We start from the raw sequence: 21,145 nt of genomic DNA, 5'->3' as shown, positions 1-21,145 counted from the left end.
AGCAAAGGAAACAATCAAGAATGTGAAGAGAGAGCCTACAGAATGGGAGAAAATCCTTATCATATGCACATTTGATAGAGCATTTATCTCCAGGATATACAAAGAATTCAAAAAACTTAATATAAAAAACTCAATCAATAAATGGGAAGAAAATGAACAGATATTTTACAGAAGAAAAAATATGAATGGTCAATTAATAGATGAAAAAATATTCAACATTTCGAAAAAATATTCAACATTTCTAGCAACTAGAGAAATGCAAATCAAAACTACACTGAGAGCCCATCTCACTCCAGTCAGAATGGCAATGGTCAAGAATAAAAGTAACAATAAATGTTGGTGAGGATGTGGGGGAAATGGTTTACATTGCTGGTGGGACTACAAATTAGAACAACCATTATGGAAAGCAGTCTGGAAATTCCTCATAAAACTTGGAATGGAACCACCATTTGACCCATTTATCCCACTCATTGGTATACAGCCAAAGGACTTAAAAATAAGCATACTACAGTGACTCAACCATATCAATATTTATAGCAGCTCAATTCACAATAGCAAAGCTATGGAGCATTTCAACAGATTCAACAGATGGATGCATAAAAAATGTGATACACACACACACACACACAATGGAATATTATTCAGCCATAAAGAAGAATGAGATTATGGCATTTGCTGGAAATGGATAAAACTGGAGACTATCATGTTAAGTGAAATAAGCCAGTTCCAAAAAATCAAAGGCCAAATGTTCTCTCTGATATGTGAATGCCAACACACAATAAGGGGAGGGGGAGGGAAGAACAGAAGTTCATTGGATTAGACAAAGAGGAATGAAGGGAAGACAGCAGGGATAGGAATAGGAACGACAGTGGAATGAATTGGACATAACTTTTCTATGTTCATATATGAATACATAACCAGTGAAACTCCACATGGTGTACAACCACAAGAATAGGATCCTAATTAGAATACGTTATACTCCGTGTGTGTATAATACGTCAAAATACACTCGACTGTCATATATATCTAAAAAGAACAAATTAAAAAAAAATTGGGGGGGGTAGATTCCTGACAGCAATCTCCTCAGTCACTCCACCAAAGCCACCCCAAATGTATACACAGTCTTAGGTAAAAATGTGTTTGATATGTTAACTAAAACCACAGTTCCTGTCAGCCCCATTTCCAATCATACTTGGAAGTCTCTTGAAGTACTCCAGCAGAATCAAATATAGTAAGGGAGCTAAAAAATATTTAATATTTTAAATTTAGTCATAACCTATATTCATAAAACAGAATAATATAGAAATACAAATTGATATGAATGATATTACATATACAAATACATTATAAAGTTATAACAAAATTTGTATGTGTATATTTCCATATGTACATGCATATATAAAGAAAAGAATCAAAATTTGGAAAGAGCTCCTAACTCAAGTAACTAGAAGCTAAAGAAAAGAGAAAGGTTAAAGTAGCTTAATATTAGAGTCACAAAGCTGACAAATTAATACAAAAGGTAAGAATTGTAAATGAAATTCAAACCTAGAGTGATACAGCTGTTAAAAATTTAGCACTTGCATATAAACCATGCCTATTATATTATAACAGGCAGCCAGTGTGATACTTTGCACAGACTCTCAATACATAGCTGGTGAATGAATAATGAGGAAAATGTAATAATGTAGCATTATTTTATTCAATCATATCTCCATGCCCTTTTGTTGTCCAAAAAACAATATAAGTAAATGCCAAGAAACTAATGAATGCCTTCTTTACACACAAACAAAAATCAAGGTTCCTTTGATGAGAGAGAAGGTACAGTAGCACAAATTTTTAAGTAGCACTTCAATACATACTTCCTTATCACTTTTTCTTTCCTGTATTGTAGCCATCTCATTTTCTAGTCGACGGATCTCATCCTTCACTCGTCCCAGTTCTCTTTGGGCAATGGCCTTAAAATGCTCTTCACTTTCAATCTCATGTTCCCTGGCTTTGTAAAGAGACTACAGAATGATACACAAAATAGAAATACTTTTAAATGTTAACAATTATGAAATGTTTATAATAATCCATTAGACAAAAAAACAGTTCCCACAAAATGCTTAGATTAAGTATTATAAACTCTGGTTTTCTGAAACCTACACCACTTTATACTGTTATTATAATGTACTTTGGCAGCTTACTAGTTGTAAGAAAATTAGTCAGTGAACTGGTGGGAGAAAATATTGTCAATAGTTTTAATATATTATGTTGATCTAGAAAAACTAAAAAAAACAAAACTTTATAAGGTGAGATTTAAAAACTATGACTTATTACTTATCTATCAGTAAGAAATACCAACTTAATAATAATTGGGAAATGTAATGTTTATATTGAATTGATCACATATTCTAACAGAAATAATTTTAAAATAATTATTTAAACATTGAGCATTATTTCCCAGAATACATTAGTAAATAATCATGCCCTTGTATTATTTTATTTAAAGAATGAACATTTCTTAACCATTTATCTAGTAGTACTTTGAAATTAATACTCAAAATTAATTTAATATTAAAGCTATATATTGTGTTATAGGAAAATTATCACATTTTGCTTCTATTTAGTTTATCTATTTAGTCTGAGTTTAATGATTATTATAAGATATACCTATGAAGAATCTCTGTCTTCCAAATCCCCAACTCATTAGTTAATTTCAAAGTTTATTGATTACTACTCAAGCATAACAGGATTCGAGAATCCTGACTATTGTTTTTAAAGGTAACATTCTAATGAAATTTGTAAGCCAGGAATAACTTATTTATATTGAATATAAATTGTTTTTAAAAACATGGCTTTGGCCAGGCAAGCCTGTAATCCCAGTGGCTTGGGAGGCTGAGGAGGAGGATCTAGAGTACAAAGCCAGCCTCAGCAACAGCAAGGCACTAAGCAACTAACCCAGTGAAACTCTGTCTCTAATTAAAATACAAAATAGGGCTGAAGATATGGCTCAGTGATTGAGTGCTTCTGAGTTCAATCCCCAGTATTCTGGCCCCCAGCACCGCACCCCCCACCAAAAAAAAAAAAAAAAAGAAACACATGGCTTTGTTCACTTTTAAGAGTTTCATATTTTTTCTCAGAAAAATTATTATTAGATTTGGAAAAAAATTAGTTTGGAAAAGAAGTTTGTAAACTCTCCAACGCTGATATGCAGAGCTATCTGCTTTTCTGGGTATCATCAGGAAATATGTTTCTAAAGTTAAATACATTGTTCATAAAGCAGAAGTCTAGTTAATTACTTCACGTTTTAATTTTATTTTATATACTTCTAAAAATTAATTATGCCCTCCCCAGAGAGCTTAGGTCTCCTGAATATAATTTAACTTTTGCATATCAATATTATTAAAATTTCAATTCTTGAACAATGAAATACCATGATACGGTAGCAACCACTAAAGTGTGGACTATTGGCCTCCATTCAAAATGATCCCCGTTGGCTATGCTGAAAAACTAAAAAAAAAAGAAACTGAAAATCTATTATGTATTATATTATCCCTATTTCTGCTTACAGCCTTAATTTCTCATTGTCATCATGGTATTCTTCTCATATTAACCTGCTACTTAATATTATATTCATTTATCTGAATGATGATTTCTCCTTTCGTATGAATCAACTTTTGTTTAAAACTGGTACCAGAGTTAATTCCCCCAAAGCCTTTTTTTAAAATATACTTTCAGATTCAAGTTATTTTCCCAATATTTTAATTATTTTAAAGTTTCCTATATCAAATTCAAATAAAATCACAGACACAAATACACCATGAAATATTTGTTCCATGACTATATATGACATAATCAACATAACTTTCAATATTACTATACCTGTATAAATGATAACTCTTGCTTAACATCTTTGAAGTGAGAAGTCATAGCATTAATTCGATCTTCATAGTCACGTAGCTGATCTTGCAACCTTGATCTTTCATTCTGCAGCTTTGATAACTGTAAATGATAAATGTCATGATTAACCAAAGTCTTATTAATTGGTAGTATAATTCAGTGACAGTGCACTTGCCTAGCAGGCATGAAACCATGGGTTTGAATCCTAGCACCTCCAAAAATATATATATAATTTACTTTAAAAGCCCTTCCTGATTCTTTGCAGCTGAAGACGTAGCTCAGGGGTAGAACAATTGCCTAGCATGTACAAGACCCTGGGTAGGACCCCTAGCACTGCATACATACATACATACATACATACTTACATAAAGTTTTATCACCTTTAAATCCCTAAAATCTAAAGAAAATTATATCTTCACTTACTTTGCATCTTAGTTTGGCTAATGATAACAAAAATACCATAGACTGATTAATTTAGGCAATAAAAAATTATTCCTCACAGTTGTAAAGAGTGGGAAGCTAAGATCAAGGTGCTGGCCAATTTGGTTCCTCATGAGGACCCTCTTCCTACTCTGCAGAGAGATGCCTTCTTGCTGTGTCCTCACATGGCAGAAAGATCATCTCTCTCTTTTCTCTTCTTATACAGGGTACTAATCTCAACAATGAAGGCTCCATTCCCATGATTTAATTAGCTCCCAAAGGCTCTACCTCCAAACACCATCAAACGGGGGGTTAAAACTTGACCATACAAATTTTGTACATTCAGTACATAACACTTTGCTTCTTTAAATTTTCCATATGAACTGCTAAAATCTACTGACATTTTAAATATAAAGCAGAACATATTACATAGAACAGAATCTTTCTTAGACTTATGGCAGTAGCAGGATCCACTTTTAAAATGTATTTTTCATATAGAAGTAAGGCAAAAATGAGATTCTATTCCATAATTAAAACACAAGAAGTCTTAAGTGAATAATAGCATGCTAATAAGACAACAAAAACACAGAACAGAAACTATGAATTTGAATAGTGGCTATACACCACATACGGCTGCTTCTCTCCGAACTCCTTTTCCAACCTCAAAGATTAACAGACTAGGTCTTGGCTGCTTAGAACCTTTTCTTAATATATTTTATTTGCCTTTCAATTAGAACCCCTAATAAAAAACAAAATGGTACAAATATTAAACAAACAAAATAAACCTTTGGGAGATTACAAGATAGATTCTCCAAACCATTAGAATATGTCACATCTCAAAGTGTATAAAGGTTAAACAAAGCACAAATACATTTCCTTATAGACTTGAGCTATAGTCCCCAAGGTATGTGGTACCTCACAGGGGCATACAACACAATCCACTGATAGGCAAAAGAAAATATTAGAATTTTTATCTAAGGAAGAAAAAATATTAATTTACTCATTTAAATCCTACATACTTAATTAAACTTACATATAAAATTAGTTTTTAGTATTATTGTCACAATATTTTATTGATTTTATATGCATAGTATTTATGTTAGTTGTTTCATTGATTTTGACTCTTTTGTTTACTTTGCTGTTCTTTGAATTTATTTAAATGAGTTTTTAGTTTCTTCTTGTCTTATTGACTTAATAATGAAGGCAGGTAAGGCTATACATTTTCTCTGAGTAAGATTTTTGCAGTTTCCCATCAATCTGGGGTGACACAGTCTTCTTGCACTGTTTTCTAAAACATGATTTTTCCTTTCAATTTCTCTTCCATATAAGATCCATCCAGGAATACATATGGCTTAAAAATTTAAGATAGAGGATTATTTTTAATTATTTGATCCAAAAATCTAAAAATAATTTTTAAATATTTATTATAAATTCTATTGACTTGCAGAGAATGTGAACTATAAAATTTCTATTTGTATAGCATTTTAGGAGATATATATCTATATACATATACATATATATGAAACACAAAAATATAAAACACAAAAAAAATTGCCATCTTAACTATTTTTTAAGTGTATAGTTCTGTGGCATTAAAAACATTTGTACTATTGTGCCACCCATTATAGTCATTATCTCCTGAAATTTTTCATCTACCTTAGTGAAAATCTGTACCCATTAAACAAACCCTTTCCCAACAAGATCCCAAACTTTACTATTTCTTTCTTAAATATAAAAGGATATATAAGGATTTTCAGATATTTGTTGAAAAGTTTACAACATTGGAGGATGGAAACATAAACTGGATCCCAAAGAACACAAGATAAGAACTAAACCCGCATACCTACACAAAGAGATATAAATGAACACAAACAGAGAAACTGGAAATTATGTTGTACCCCTAAAACAAAACCATAGTGCTACAAAAAAAGCAACAAAGAAACTTAAAATATAATTGATCAATATAGTTGCCAAAATAAGGCATGATGTGGAAAGATAAACTTTTAAACACTTTCAAAAATTCTTTTTAAAATAAACTACAAAGAAATGGACAGCTGAACAATAACTGATTTCACCAACAATACTATTAGAAGATAAAAGGACAATTCATTCCAAATTCTAAGAAAAAAATTATTTCTGACCTAGAATCTTCTGCCCAGCAAAACTACCATCAAAAGTGATGGCAAATAAAGATGTTTCCTGGAATTTCAAGACTCAGACTGTTTACCTCCCATAGACCCTTCTTTAGAGAACACAAGAAAGTATTCTATCAAATTAAGGAAATAATACAAAAAAAAAAAAAAAAAAAAAGGTATGTGACCTAGGAAATTGAGCTTCCATCCAGTAGAGGAATTCCCAATTTAACAACTGGGAACTAAAAGCACAGTACAACCATTTGAGGATAAGATGAATCAAAATGAAAGATTTAAGGGCTGAGGATGTGACTCAGTGACAGAACATCTGCTTGGCATGCACCAGGACCTGGGAGGGAGGGAAGGAAGGAAAGAAGGAAGGAAGGAAGGAAGGAAGGTAGGTTGGTTTGATTCAAGAAAAGATAAATGGTGTAAAAGTGGCTTCAGTGAGGATCAATAAGTTGATTTAAATATAAACTAAGACTAAAAACTTGTGATAATGGTATTGGATTGAATACAAATAAAATAAACCTTGATGATATAAAAATAATAAAACTGGAATATAATGCTAAGTGAAGTTTGCCAACCACAAAAAAAAACAAATGCCAAATGTTTTCTGTGATATACAAATGTTGATTCATAATGGAGTTGGTGGGGAGCGTGGGAGTGTTAGACAAACTCCAGATAGAACAAAGGGAAGTAAGGGTTAGGGAGGGGTCTGGGGGTAGGAAAGACAGTGGAATGAGGTGGACATCATTACCTAAGTACATGCATGAAGACATGAACAGTGTGACTCTAATTTGTGCACAACCAGAGATATGAAAAATTGTGTTGTATATGTATAATATGAACTGTAATGCATTCTGCTGTCATGTATAACAAATTAGAATAATAATAATAAAACTGTGATCTTTAATGCTCCAAGACAAAATGTAAAAAAAAAAAAAAAAAATGTAAGAGTACTAATTTCTTTACCTTAAAAAGCAGGAAGTTAGAGAGGATCCAAGATGGTGGGCCAGAGGGAGGCAGTATTCTGTGTTGCTCCGTGACCCAGGTCTCAACTAGTAGGAATACTGCTTCTCTGAGAGCGATAAAGGACCCCTATACAGTTGCTCACTTGCAGAAATCATCAGCGCCATGTCCCCACAGGGCTCCAGGCTCCCCACACCCAAATCCCTACTAGCCCACGCAGGGCTTCCCTAGTGCCTTAGTGGGATCACCAAATCAGCACTGATGCAGAACTCCCAGAAGCCACTCCGCTCCCACGCAGGACACTGAGCTGCTACCCACCCACAGGAACTCCTGCTGCCATTCCCCTGTGGACCTTCATCTACCAAGATGGGGCTCCCCCTTCACCTCCATCTTGCAACTCAGCAGCTATTGCCATAGTCCCCTACACGCAGTAGTCTGCCTGCACCTGGGAACATCCTACAGGCTCTGAAGACAGCCAAAAGCCCAACTCTGAACATCACAGAGCTCATCTCTGAACACATCGCACAACGCCACTGCCCGGCTCCCCCCATCCATACTGGACACCCTGGCGCTGGAAGTGGCCCGCCTCCATCTTGGGTCACCTTCCTGGCCATTTTTGGTGGGGGCAGCTCCCAGATTGGAATTCCAGCTGGCCAGGTACCTGATTTTCAAACCCACTCCCCCACAGCGGCCCATAACCCAGCACAGTAACTGCCAACACAAAACAGCTCTCAGTGAAACAGGTGCACAGTGTGACCAGGGCACCGCCCATGGGAGCCCCAGTGAGAGCGGTCCCTTAATTGAGAACTACTAAGGGAGAGGGAGAGGGTGCAACAGTTTGGAGACTAACAGAGACACCAGGAACTGGGAAATCTTCAGGCAAGATAGGGAGATAGAACCAGGGGCTCAAGTCATAAGAATGGACCCAAAATAGACCCTTGAGGTGCAGTCTCCCTCCAGGACTGGCAGGTGTCACACCTCACTTTCAGGTACCCTACACCAGGACCAATCTTCCCATCCTGGTTACCTTCACCATCATGAGGGCGGAGATACCAGCTAACAACAGCCAACCCCACCTTATCAGATGAGAAGGGAAGCAGGAAAGATACTGATCTCCAACCAAAACCAATTAATAATCCAGGTTTCTTTCTTCAAGACTTTTATTTTTCTCCTTTTCTTCTCCCCCTCTATTCTCCCACCCTCACATCCCCAACATATGTGAAACCAAGTACTTTGCATGAATTAGGGTTTTGAGACTGGGATATCTGAATAGTATATTTTACCTGTGTAGTATATGCCTTTTTTTTTCTTTTTTCCTCCAATTTTTACTATCTTAACATCCTTTATTTTTCTTAATACATATGTGTATTTGTTTTATGTACTCCACTGTCTTTCCACTTACTTGTCTACCCCAAATTACTTCCTGTCTATTCTCCTGCTACTAACTCTCTTCATGAGATTTCTTTGACACTCCCTAAGAAATACTAACTCTATATCCACACATCCTGCCTCCTCAGCATATCATCCTACACCTCCACCCCCAGTTCATTGTCAAACGTCAGAAACTGTAAACCCTTTTACAAACCTACTGATTATATTACAGATAATAATCAAATTCAACATTTCTGTACATTGTAACGAAATTGTAAACATCTTAATAGCAATGAATTGTTTATAGGTGGTACATTGTTTATATTGGGATATGTTAACATTGTTCATATTGAGATCTGTTAACATTGTTCTTCCTCACAAAATGAGAGGTATTAGAACCCTAAAGGAGCACTATAAACCTAGAAGGGAACACACACAATAAACATGAAAAGACAAGGGAAGAAAGTTCCCCAGACAAATCCATGACTAGCACAGCAGAAGAAACTACAAAGAAGGAGTTCAGGATGTACATGATTAAATAGTCTGTGAATTAAAGGATGATATAAGAGAGCAAATACAGGCAGCAAAAGATCATTTTGACAAAGAGTTACATAAACAAATACAACAAGCAAAAGATTTTTTCAATAGGGAGATAGAGGTTCTTAAAAAAAAACAGAAATCCTTGAAATGAAAGAAACAATAAACCAAATTAAAAGTCAAACTGAAAGCATCACCAACAGAGTAGACCACTTGGAAGACAGGACCTCAGACAATGAAGACAAAATATATAATCTTGAAAAGAATGCAGACTACATAGTAAAAATGGTAAGAAACCATGAGCAGAACATTCTAGAAATATGAGATAGCATAAAAAGACTGAATTTAAGAGTTATTGGGGTAGAGGAAGGCATAGATTCCAAACCAAAGGAATGAACAATCTTTTCAATGAAATAATATCAGAAAACTTTCCAAACATGAATAATAATTTGGAAAAACAAATTCAAGAAGCTTACAGGATGCCAAATGTATAAAATCACAGCAGATACACACCAAGGCACATTGTAATGAAAGTGCCCAACACACAGAATAAGGAAAGAATATTAAAAGCCATGATAGAAAGGAATCAGATTACATATGGGGGAAAACAATTAGGATAACTGCAGGTTTTTCAAACCAGACCCTGAAAGCTAGAAGATCCTAGAATAACTTACATCAAGCTCTGAAAGAAAATGGATGCCAACAAAGAATCTTGTATCCAGCAAAATCATGCTTTAGATTTGATGATAAAATAAAAACCTTCCATGACAAACAAAAGTTAAAAGAATTTACAGCTATAAAACCGGGACTACAAAACATCCTTGGCAAAATATTCCATGAAGAAGAAATGAAAAACAACAATGAAAATCAGTATAGGGAGGTGTTACACTAAAGGAAAAACTAATAAAAGGAGAAAACAAGTCAAGTTAAATGACAAAAATAAATTAAAATGGCTGGAAATACAAATCATGTCTCAATAATAACACTGATGTTAATGGCTTAAACGCAACAATCAAAAGACATAGACTAGCATAATGGATTTTTTTTTTAAAAAAAAAAGACCCAACAATATGCTGCCTCCAAGAGACTCATAGATAAAGAAATCTACATAGTGAAGGTGAAGGGTTGGGAAAATCATACCACTCACATGGACTGTGGAAGCAAGCAGAGTTCCATCCTCATATCAAATAAAGTAGACTTCAAGCTAAAGTTAATCAAAGGGGATAAAGAAGGACATTTCACACTGCTCAAGGGAACCATACACCAATAAGACATAACAATTAAAAATATATATGCCCCCAACAATGGAGCATCTATGTTCATCAAACAAATTCTTCTCAAGTTCAAGAGTCAAATTGACCACAACACAATAATCTTGGGTAACCTTAACACATCTTTCTCTCCACTGGATAGATCTTCCAACAAAAGCTGAACAAAAAACTATAGAACTCAATAATACAATCAATAACTTAGACTTAACTGACATATATAGAATATTTCATCCTTCAATAAGTGGATACAGTTTATTCTCAGCAGCACATGGATCCTTCTCTAAAATAGACTATATAATATGCCACAAAGAAACTCTTAGCAAATACAAAAATATAGAGATACTACCCTGTGTTTTATCAGATCATAATGGAATGAAATTAGAAATCAATGACAAGATAAAAAATAAAAATTAGTCTAATACCTGCAGACTAAATAATATATACTGAAAGAACAATGGTTTGCAAAAGACATCAAGGAGGAGATTAAAAAACTTTTAGAGGTAAATGAGAACACTGACACAACATATCAACATCTTTGGGACACTATGAAGGCAGTACTAAGAGAAAAGTTCATTGCATGAAGAAATGAAGATGAGAAAGAAGAAAAAGTCAACAAATAAATAACCTAACATTACATCTAAAAGCCCTAGAAAAAGAACAAAACAAGACCAAAAACAGTAGAAGACAGAAAATAATTAAAAGAAAGCTGAAATCAATGAAATTGAAATAAAAGAAACAATTGAAAAATTGACAAAACAAAAATTTAGTTCTTTGAAAAAAATAAATAAAATTGACAGACCATTAGCTACACTAATGAAGAGAAGGAGAGCAAAAATTCAAATTACTTACATACATGATGAAAAAGGTAACATCACAACAGATACTATAGAAATTCAGAAGATACTTTGAAATTATTTGAAAACTTGTACTCCAAAAAATAGAAAATATCAAAGGCATTGACAAATTTCTTAAGTCATATGATTTTCCCAAATTGAATCAGGATGATATACACAATTTAAACAGACCAATATCAAGCAGTGAAATAGAAGACACCATCAGAAGCCTACCAACCAAGAAAAGCCCAGAACCAGATGGATACACAGCCAAGTTCTACAAGACCTTTAAAGAAGAACTAATACCAATTCTCTTCAATTTATTTCAGAAAATAGAAAAAGAGGCAGCACTTCCAAACTCATTCTATTAAGCCAATATCATCCTGATTCCAAAATCAGGCAAAGACACATCAAAGAAAGAAAACTTCAGGCCAATATCTCTAATGAACATACATGCAAAAATTCTCAATAAAATTCTGGCAAATCACATACAAAAACATATCAGAAAGATCGTGCACCGCCATCAAGTGGGATCCATCCCAGGGATGCAAAGTTGGTTCAACATTCGGAAATCAATAAATGTAATGCATCACATCAATAGACTTAAAGATAAGAATCATATGATCATCTCAATAGATACAGAAAAAAGCACTGACAAAATATAGCACAGCTTTATGTTCAAAACACTAGAAAAATTAGGGAGAACAGGAACATATCTCAACATCGTAAAGGCTATCTATGCTAACCCCCAGGCCAACATCTTTTTAAATGGAGAAAAATTTAGGGCATTCCCTCTAAAAACTGGAACAAGACAGGGATGCCCTCTTTCACCAATTCTATTTAACAGAGTTCTAGAAATACTGGCCAGAGCAATTAGACAGATGAAAGAAATTAAAGGAATACAGATACGAAAAGAAGAAGTTAAATTAGTACTATTTGCTGATGATATTATTCTATACCTAGAAGATCCAAAAAATTCCACCAGATAACTGCTAGAACTAATAAATGAATTCAGCAAAATAACAGGATATAAAATCAATGCCCATAAATCAAAGGCATTTCTGTATATCAGTGACAAATCCTCTGAAAGGAAAACTACCCCATTTAAAATAGCCTCAAAAAAAAAAAAATAAAATACTTGGGAATCAACTTAACAAAAGAGGTGAAAGACCTGTACAATAAAACTATAGGAACCCTAAAGAAAAAAAGAAGACCATAGAAGATAGAAAGATCTACTTTGCTCTTGGATAGGCAGAATTAATATTATCAAAATGACCATGCTACCAAAAGCACTATACATATTTAATGCAATTCCAATCAAAATCCCAATGGCATTCCTCATAGAAATAAAACAAACAGTCATGAAATTCATCTGGAAAAATAAGAGATCCAGTATAGCTAAAGCAATCCTTATCAGGAAGAATGAAGTAGATGGCATCACTATAACAAACCTTAAACTACACTACAGAGCAATAGTAACAAAAACAGCATGATATTGGTACCAAAATAGACTGGTAGAGCAATGGTACAGAATAGAAGACACAAAGACTAACCCACATAATTAGAATTATTTTATATTAGACAAAGGTGTCAAAAACATACATTGGAGAAAATATAGCCTCTTCAACAAATGGTGCTGAGAAAACTGGAAATCCATATGCAACAAAATGAAATTAAACCCCTGCCTCTCACCATGCACAAAACTCAACTCAAAGTTGATCAAGGACCTAGGAATTAAACCAGAAACCCTGCATCTAATAGAAGAAAAAGTAGTCCCTAATCTCCATCATGTCAGATTAGACCCCAACTTCCTTAATAAGAGTTTTATAGCACAAGAATTAAAATCAAGAATCAATAAGATGGATTCAAACTAAAAAGTTTCTTCTCAGCAAAAGAAACAATCTGTGAAGTGAATAAAGATTCTACAGCTTGGGAGAAAATTTTTACCCCTTACACATCAGATGGAGCACTCATCTGTAGGGTATATAAAGAACTCAAATAGCTAAGCACTGAAAAAAAAAAAACAACCCAATCAACAAATGGGCCAACGACATGAACAGACACTTCTCAGAGGATGATATTCAATCGATCAACAAATATATGAAAAAAAATGCTCATCCTCTCTAGCAATTAGAGAAATGCAAATCAAAACTGCTCTAAAATTTCATCTCACTCCAGTCAGAATTGCAGCTATTAAGAATACAAACAACAATAAGTGTTGGTGAGGATAGGGGGGAAAGGCACATACATTGCTAGTGGAACTGCAAATTGGTGCAGCCAATATGGAAAGCAGTACGGAGATTCCTTAGAAAAATGGGTATGGAACCACCATTTGACCCTGCTATCCTTCTCCTCGGTCTACACCCAAAGGACTTAAAAACAGCATCCTACAGGAACACAGCCACATCAATGTTTATAGCAGCACAATTCATAATAGCTAAACTGTGGAACCAACTTAGATGTCCTTCAGTAGATGAATGGATTTAAAAATGGTATATATACACAATGGAATATTACTCAGCAATAAAAGAGAATACAATTATGGTATTTGCAGGTAAATGGATGGAGTTGGAGAAGATAATGCTAAATGAAGTTAGCCAATCACCAAAAATCAAATGCCTTTTTTCTCTGATAAAAGGAGGCTGATTCATACTTGGGTAGGGACGGGGAGAATGGGAGGAATAGACTGAACTCTCTAGATAGGGTAAAAGGGTGGGAAGGGATGGAAGGGGGCATGGTGTTAGAAATGATGGTGGAATGAGATGGACACCATTATCTAAACTACATGTATGAAGACACAATGGTGTGAATATACTTTGCGTACAATCAGAGATATGAAAATTGTGCTCTATATGTGTAATACGAATTGTAATGCATTCCACTGTCATATAACAAATGAGAATTTAAAAAAAATTTAAAGCAGGGAGTTAATCAGTACTGTCTATAATTAAAACAGTTTTTTAAAAAACAGTAATTAAGCTGTTTAATTTTTAAGTAGTTTTTCTTAGAGGAATTTTTAGCAATCAGTATCTCTTGCAATCAAGCAATACCTAAATTCAAAAATTCTTCTTTTTCTTCTCTCAATGCTAAAATTAATATTTTGTGTTAAAAAGTCACATGTAATAGGATTTCATTTTTCTTCTTTCTGTATAGTTGTGTAGCAAATGTCTGAAATGTTTATTCAATGTTATGATAGTCACTTCTACAGTCACCAGTAGGTGCTTCTGGGAAGTGATATCTTATATTTTATGCCTGTACATTTATATTGAATATCTTAAAGAATTGCTTTATTGATGTCAGAGTTTATTCGGGTGAAACAATTATTAACCTCATTTTTCTTTTTTCCTGCTCTATAATTTTTAAGCAGCTAATAAAAGTCTATGTTGGGCTGGGGATGTGGCTCAAGCAGTAGTGTGCTCGCCTGGCATGCGCAGGGCGCTGGGTTCAATCCTCAGCACCATATAAAGTTTTTTTTTTTTAAAGATGTTGTGTCCACTGAAAACTAAAAAATAAATATTAAAAAATTTTCTCTCTCTCTCAAAAAAAGTCTATGTACACACAATCTTGTGATACAGATATAACAATAACACTAAAAACTTACATTTAACCTACATTATGAGTCTTATAACAATAATATAAGGTAGTTATTTTTATTTACCTCTATTTTAGAGAAGATGAAACAGGTTCAGGGTGAGTAAATAGGACCTGAACCCGGGACTAGATACTTCTTATTTCTCAATATTCAGTGCCAGATCTCTTACATTTCCTAATGTTGTCTTTCTTAGATAAAGAAAGAAATGAAGCAGCCTTCTAAATTGGGTAAATAAGACAGAATATTCTGAAAAGTGTTTTCCATTCTTTTCAATGGATAGCTTTAGGGATTTTCATTTTCATTTGTCAAAGGAGAGAAAATTTTCTATCTTGTAAAGTTGCATAAGCATCATGAGTATTTCTTGGATTCTCTTCTACACAAAACATCACCATACCCAGGAACTTAAGACTGACTGCTAAATGTTTTTAAAAGTTTGTTGAGACAGCTGCAATTCTTTAAAAACAAGTGCTAAGAACTGGAGTTGGTCTAAGTTCGTCCTTACAACGTAAAATATTTTGTCATACTGTGACAACTTGATCCCCACTTGAAATTTCTGCACTTCATGTTTTTACATTCTTGTTGAACTATCCCTCTTGAAAACATCTTGAGTCACTGTCAGTCACTTTAAATATCATAAGCAGAGGCTCATAAAGAGATGTCAACCAAACGTGTTTTGTATATAAACATGCTCAAATAACTGTTGCTGGGCCAACCTCAGGAATCCCTCTCTAAGTAGCGCTTAATTTCAAAGAAGGAAAAAGCGGGCATGGGAACCAGTCTTTCCTTTCCTGCCCAGGAGGCTTGCAATGAATTCGTAGAGCAGGAGGGAGGAAATGAATAGCCACTCGGGTTTTATAACCCCAAGATGTCAATTACTGTTTCAATTAAAAAAAATTGAATGCTTAACAATAGCCGAAAAGGACAGGCTGGGTGAGGGAGGAAGAAGATGGCACGGGCGAGCGTTAGACAGAACCGGTGAGATGAGGAGAGAAATAAAACGTCCACGGTAGCGCTGCCCACCAGAGGACCCGCCAACAGACCCTCCCTTCTTCCTGCGGGTCGCCTTCACCTGGTCCTCACCTGATCCTCCAGGACCTTGTTCTCTTCGTTCGCCACTGGGATGGCAAACCCATCCTCCCAATGCAGCTCCTCCAGGAACTCGCTGCTCATGGCAAACGGACAGGGAACCCCCCACACACCACACACACACACAGCAAAACAAAAACCTGCGCTCGGGTACAGCGAGTGAGCAGCGCCCGCGTTGTGCTGAAGCTCAGGCAAAGTTGCCACCCGAGCCCTAGCAACGGTACGGCGCCCTTAGTTACCAAACCGGAAGCGCTCAGACCCGGGGGTGGGACTTCCTGCCTTGAATTCCTTACTGACAGCTTGAGGAACGTTTTTTTCCCTCAAACGCAGAGGGAAGCTAAACTCCCTAACCGAGGTTTTCAGGAACTTGCTGGTGGCGCGACTTTCCATCTAAAAACCGGCCCGGGGAGGGGCGGGGCCGGGTGTGTGTGTGTGTGAAATCTATGGCTCCAATAGCCGGTCGGAGGACCACAGGGTACCTGAGGGGTGGCTGCGCTGCACGGTTTCCTGGCGGAGAGGAGAGGCTACAAGGATATAAACCCGGTTTTGTTGTTGTTTACAAGTGGTATTTGCTGATTTGTGCAGATTTTTAGTACTATTGTAGATGAAAATAGGCCGAGGTGGACTGGCATTTTGAAACAGAATTCACTCTCTACAATTATTTTGGATGTTCTGATCATATCTTAATCTCCCGAACTTCCCCCACAATGCTCATCTGCCCATTGCAAAACCTCCTAACTGACCGCTGAGGGTGGACCGCACAGAGACCGCCAACTTGTAGTGCAAAGTTTGGTGGTTCCTCCAGGGCCGCTTCTACACTCTTAATTTTTTTTGCATTTTCATTTACTAACATTTAAAAATACGGAATTTCACATAAAAATCTGTATGTCCTTCTCTGGGCTAAGTCTAGATGGCTGAGCCCGTGTCATCAACAGGCAATATTCCCCTGGAAAACGCCCCCTTGAGACCAGCAAACATTTCACCAGATCACTAATTTGAATTACCTGTTTGGCATTCATTGGCATTTGCATTATGGTCTTTATTTAGAATCTCAGGACTAGAAGGACAAAACAATCAACTAATCTATTCCTTTCGTTTGCTAAATAAATGAACTGAGGCTACAGCGAAATAATTAAAGTATGCATTACGAGTATGAATTAATTTTGCACATCCAATAAGCAATCATTTATGAATTTTTCCCTAAACTTTAAATGCACATTAGAATAGAAAGTATAAAGAACAGCTATATATGCATCACCTTAACATCTATATTTTCCATATTGGCTTTATCTGTATCATTTGCTGTAGTACTTCAAAGTATAGACATGTTCTTTAATATCATTATCACATCTAATAAAACTAATAATCCTTCAATATTACCTAACAACCATTTCAGGACCTGGACCTGGGATGTTGCTTACAGGTCGATTACCTGCTCAGTATATGCAAGACCCTGGGTTCAATCCCCAGTACAGGGAAAAAAAAAAAAGTAATTCCCATAGTCGTTTTATATTCATATTTTCTCAATTGTCCTGAAATACATATTTACTTGTGACTATAGGTTTATTTTTTGTTGTTCTTTCATGCAGTATGTAGGATTGAACCCAGTGCTCTACCACTGAGCCACATCCTTAGCCTTTTTTATTTTGAGACAGGGTCTCACTAAATTATCCAGCCTATTCTCCAGCTTACAATCCTTCTGCTCATTCTCCCACATTGCCGGTATTATAGACATGGGGTACCATTCTCGTTTAGTAGCTTTGTCTCTTTGAACCTACATGTTTTCCACAAATTTAATCTTGTGAATTTAGAAATGATGTTCTTTACAAGAAACCGGGCACCTACTCACATCAGCTCAGGAACTGACTTCCTTAAAGAGACTCCTAAAGTGCAAAAAGTAAAAAATCTTCGCAGCAAAGGAAACAATCAAGAGCATGAGGAGATAGCCTACAGAATGGAAGAAAATTTTTGCCACATGCACCTCAGGGCATTAATTTCCAGGATATAAAAAGAACTCAAGAAACTTAACACCAAAAAAAATAATAACCCAATCAATAAATTGACAAAGGAACTAAAGAGATACTTTCCAAATGAAGAAATATGGTCAACAAATATATGAAAAAAATAAATGTTCAACATCTCTAGCTATTAGAGAAATGCAAATTAAAAATACACTGAGATTCCATCTGACAGCAGTCAGAATGGCAATTATCAAGAATATGAGTAACAAATGTTGGTGAAGATGTGGGGAAAAGGGTACACTCATATCTGTTGGTAGGGCTGCAAATTGGTGCAACCACTCCAGTAAACAGCATAGAGAGTTCTCAAAAAACTAGGAATGGAGCCACCTTTTGACCCAGTAATGCCACTCATTGGTATATATCCAAAGGATTTAAAATCAGCATACTATAGTGATACATCCACATTAATGTTTATAGCAGCATAATTCAAAATAGCTAAGCTATGGAGCCAACCTTAGTGCCTTTCAACAAGTGAATGTGGTATAAATACACAATAGATATACTTAGCCATATAGAACATGACTTTATGACATTTGCTGGTAAATGGATGGATCTAGAGACTATCATTCTAAGTGAAATAAGCCAATGCCCCAAAACCAAAGGTTGAATATTCTCTCTCATATATGAAAGCTACCCAAAGATGCTGGGAGCCATCAGCTAAGTAGGTATGACAAATTCCTTGCCAGCTTACTCCCATGCTGTCTAGTGGAAGGACTTCTGAAAGGTGACCTTGCTCAAGGACCAGGGCAGGATCCGTGTTTAGGGTGTTCCCCCTTTAGAATAGGGCAGTTTAGCATAATAGGAGTAGGGTGTTTCCCCTTTAGAATAGGGCGGTTTAGTATAATAGGAGATTAGGGTGTTCCCCCTTTAGAATAGGGCGTATCCTGCTGCTGAGTTCCTCTTGAGTGCTTAGGGTCAGACAGTATATTTTGGGAGACTGAAGCCCATGCGGTGTGGATTTGGGAGAGAGTGGATTTGGGCAGAGAACATGGATTCCCCCAGAGCGTGTTTGTAGACGGCCGGTGTGAATTCGGGAATAAAGAATTGCTGTTTGAATCTACAAGCTGTGCGGCACAAAGTGGGGTGGGAGGAGAATAGATGTTCAGTGGATTAAACAAGGAGGAATGAAGGGAAGAGAAGGGGGCATAGGAAAAGGAAAGACAGTGGAATGAACTGATACAACCTTTCTGTGTACATATATGAATACAACATATTGAATCTCACATCATGTACATCCACAAGAAATTAATTTTAAAAATATAATGGACAAATGGCAGAAAGATCAATAAAGGGAATGGCTCAGGAAGAGGGGAAAGTGAGAAGGAAGGAAAGGTACTGGGGTCTGAATTAGAATAAGACATACTCCATGCTTGTGTAATTATGTCAAAGTGGGTTCTGTTGTTACATATAACTTTTTAAAAACAGTGTCGTTGAAGACCACAATTAGCAAGGCATTTTCCTTTTCACTTCTACAATGTTTAAATCCTTATGTTAGCTTGGGAGGAAGACTCAGCTTGCAAAGGCAATTTTGACCTGCATAGAATAATGGAATTTTAGAACTCAAATATCTTTTAGAAGATCATAATTTATAATAGTTTAGTCATCCTACTAATGAAGATGTTAGTTTCTAGCTTACGTTCAGATGTCAAGTGGTTATCTATGTTGGAGCTTTGTTTGTTGCAATGCTGCTTTTTAAAATTATGAGTCATGACTTCCCATATATCATAAACATTACTAATCTTCCATCCCAGTTACTAATTTGAATATTGAGAAATACTCCTTTGGCCCATGCCAATTGATTGATTTATCCCTCTGAGTTCCAGCAGGAGCTGCTAAATACATGACTACTGCAATCTTTGATGGGCACTCCCCTCTACTCCATGGCAAAGAAGTCTAGCAGCTGAAGCCTTGTAAAGAATCTCATGAAACCCATCTCAAGGATTCTATTTTCTGAGTTTAAGGATGATAATTATATGACATAATTTTAGATGAAATTTCCATGTAGTCTTCAAATTCTACAATTCTACCTTAAAGTTATATTTCTGCAGCTTCAGTTCATCACCTCCACATCTTGTGTCACCTAGTTCTCACTCACAAGTTGAGAACTCACAAGTTCTGGATCATAACCCTACTTGAATTCATTCAGATCCAGGTGTGGAAACAAAACCCACATTTTTTAAAGTCTTGTTGAGTTGAACATAAAATGAAATTACCTCCTGTACCAGTAAATGGATGGAACTGGAGAACATCATGCTAAGTGAAATAAGCAAGACTCAGAAAGTCAGGAGTTGAATATTTTCTCTCCTATGGGGAAGCTAGAGAGGAAAAAGGAATTAAAATAAGAGGATCTCATGAAAATAGAAGGGAAAACAGTGGAGTAGAAGAAGGGGATTGAGGGGGAGCAGGAGGAATGAGAAAGGGAAAGAACTGCTGGGAAAGGGGAAACTGCAAGATGAAATTGACCAAGTTTTGCCATATGCATGTATGAATATATCACGATTAATCTCACTTTTATGTATAACTATAATGCACCAATTTTTTTTAAAAAAATCAATAAATAAATGTAAGGAAGTCCAGTAAAGTGGAAGAAGAGTCAGGGGGAAGGAAGAGGAGAGAGAAAGAGGTAGGACTGGGGTTAAAATGTAGTCATGATGTTATATGCATCTGTGAATATATCAAAATGAGCCTATTATATATGACTTATAATACACTAATGAAAACATGGAAAAGGAGGGCTGGGAATATAGCTCAGTTGGTAGAATGCTTGTCTTGCATGCACTAAGGCCCTGGGTTCAATTCCCAGCACCACAACAAATATATGTATATAGGAAAAAAATACTTAATACCAATAATACAAAGATGGCACCCTTACATTATCTTATTTCCTTGTAGCTAACTTCACTCAAATAAGGTTAAGGACAAAATATAAAGAAATTTTTTTGTAAAAATAATGTTATCCTTTTTAAAAAATACATATATGTATAAAGTAAAAGGAAAGATCTTTTTACTTCCATGCCAAACCTATCTC

General features: G+C 35.5%; 1 protein-coding gene across 2 annotated transcripts in view; it reads right to left on the bottom strand.

Moving 5' to 3' along the window:
• Positions 1 to 16,180, bottom strand: part of Ccdc39 (coiled-coil domain 39 molecular ruler complex subunit) — a 60,085-nt gene extending 43,905 nt beyond the window's left edge. For both annotated transcript variants that reach the window (XM_076868579.2, XM_076868580.2), the window contains exons 1-3: positions 16,091 to 16,180; positions 3,865 to 3,984; positions 1,860 to 2,006 (exon numbers count right to left, since the gene is read on the bottom strand). In XM_076868579.2, coding sequence (XP_076724694.1) covers positions 1,860 to 2,006; positions 3,865 to 3,984; positions 16,091 to 16,180 — 357 coding nt within the window. The remainder of the gene's footprint in view (positions 1 to 1,859; positions 2,007 to 3,864; positions 3,985 to 16,090) is intronic.
• Positions 16,181 to 21,145: the final 4,965 nt, after the last annotated feature.

This window comes from Callospermophilus lateralis, chromosome 10, assembly GCF_048772815.1.
Source record: "Callospermophilus lateralis isolate mCalLat2 chromosome 10, mCalLat2.hap1, whole genome shotgun sequence".
NCBI lineage: Eukaryota > Metazoa > Chordata > Mammalia > Rodentia > Sciuridae > Callospermophilus > Callospermophilus lateralis.
Note: the sequence above shows the minus strand (reverse complement) of the source record. Positions and strands in the feature narration are given on the sequence as shown.